The sequence below is a fragment of the Gigantopelta aegis genome, unplaced genomic scaffold (assembly GCF_016097555.1).
Source record: "Gigantopelta aegis isolate Gae_Host unplaced genomic scaffold, Gae_host_genome ctg8097_pilon_pilon, whole genome shotgun sequence".
NCBI lineage: Eukaryota > Metazoa > Mollusca > Gastropoda > Neomphalida > Peltospiridae > Gigantopelta > Gigantopelta aegis.
Window position 1 is genome coordinate 10,001 of NW_024536296.1, and position 1,468 is coordinate 11,468.

Genomic DNA, 1,468 nt, shown 5'->3' on the forward strand with positions numbered 1-1,468 from the left:
CGTGGCGGGATCTGAGGCTGGGGACACAATCGGATTGATACTGTTAGGAGTAAGTCGTTGATCGAATTAGGAGAAATATAGCATCACTGAAGGTAAAAATGACGGAGTCTACTCAAGTTAAAACACCAAAAAAAGAAAGTATCCAAGCCTAAGAAGCCAGCGGATCACCCATCGTATTCTAGTATGGTGAAAGATGCAGTCACCGCACTGAAGGAGAGGGGTGGCTCGTCCAGACAGGCACTTCTCAAGTACGTCATGGCCAACTACAAAGTTGGAGACAACCCGAAGGCAATCAATGCCCGTCTCAAGACTGCTTTGAAGAATGGTGTTCAGAGTGGAATACTGAAACAGGCTAAAGGCACAGGTGCTGCAGGTTCATTTCGTCTCGGCGAGAAGAAAGCAGAAAAGAAACCTGCTGCCAAGAAGACTGCTGTTGAGAAGCCAAAGAAGGTTAAAACTCCCATCAAGAAGGCAACCAAGAAGTCGGCAGGAGACAAGAAAGCTAAGCCTGCAGCTAAGAAAACCAAGTCCCCTAAGAAGACCGCAAAACCAAAGAAAGCAAAGACGCCCAAGAAAGCAAAGGTGGCAGCAAAGCCAAAAAAGGTCAAAACGCCCAAAAAGAAAGTCGTCAAGGCAAAGAAAGCCTAAACTGCAGTCACGAGAGGACCCCACTCCTTAAAGGCCCTTATCAGGGCCACCCACATCACACGAAAGTGTTATGTACTCAATTGCTGTAGTTATAATTGGCCCATTGTCTCGTGTATAGCACTTAGATGGGGCAGACGTAGCCCAGTGGTAAAACGCTAGCTTGATGCGCGGTCGGTCTAGGATCGATCCTCATCTGTGGACCCATTGGGCTATTTCTCGTTCTAGCCAGTGCACCATGACGTGTATCAAAGGCCTCTAGGATGGTTAATGTAAGTGATCCCTTGCTGCTAATGAAAAGATGTAGCGGGTTTCCTCTCTTAAGACTATATGTCAGAATTACCAAAACGTTTCACATCCAATAGCCGATGATTAATAAATCAATGTGCTCTAGTGGTGTCGTTAAACAAAAAAAGTTTAACTTTTGCACTTGGATGATAATAATATGCTTTTTATGATTACGTCATCTTCATAAATATATAATAATTTGTAATGACGCATTGTCATAAAATAAATATAATTAACAAAAGACCAACGCTAAACAGTTCAACATTTTAATGTCGTACAGAAAACTTACAAAATTGATAAATAGACATTAATATGCTAAAGAACTGTTTTTGTATGTCTACGGTACCCGGTTTGGCCAGGCCGTCACCCATCGGAGTAATAAGCGGACCATACGTTGCTAAAATGCGCTGATGGGTGTATATTGCCAAATAAAATTCCATAGACGACAATAGTAACATGTGGCTACCACCCCTCACCCTTAAAGTAAATCAGAAAAGATTACGAGTGAAGCTGCTCATTTTAGAGATAACGGGTA

At 42.8% G+C, this 1,468-nt stretch overlaps 1 protein-coding gene across 1 annotated transcript; it reads left to right on the plus strand.

Moving 5' to 3' along the window:
* Nucleotides 1-50: 50 nt before the first annotated feature.
* LOC121366978 (putative histone H1.6) lies at nt 51-664 on the plus strand. Its single transcript, XM_041491196.1, has one exon. The coding sequence runs from the start codon at nt 184-186 to the stop codon at nt 646-648; it is 465 nt and encodes a 154-aa protein (XP_041347130.1). The 5' UTR covers nt 51-183; the 3' UTR covers nt 649-664.
* Nucleotides 665-1,468: the final 804 nt, after the last annotated feature.

Coding starts and splice junctions, on each gene's coding strand:
- LOC121366978 (XM_041491196.1), top strand. CDS start 184: ATGGTGAAAGATGCAGTCACCGCACTGAAGGAGAGGGGTGGCTCGTCC.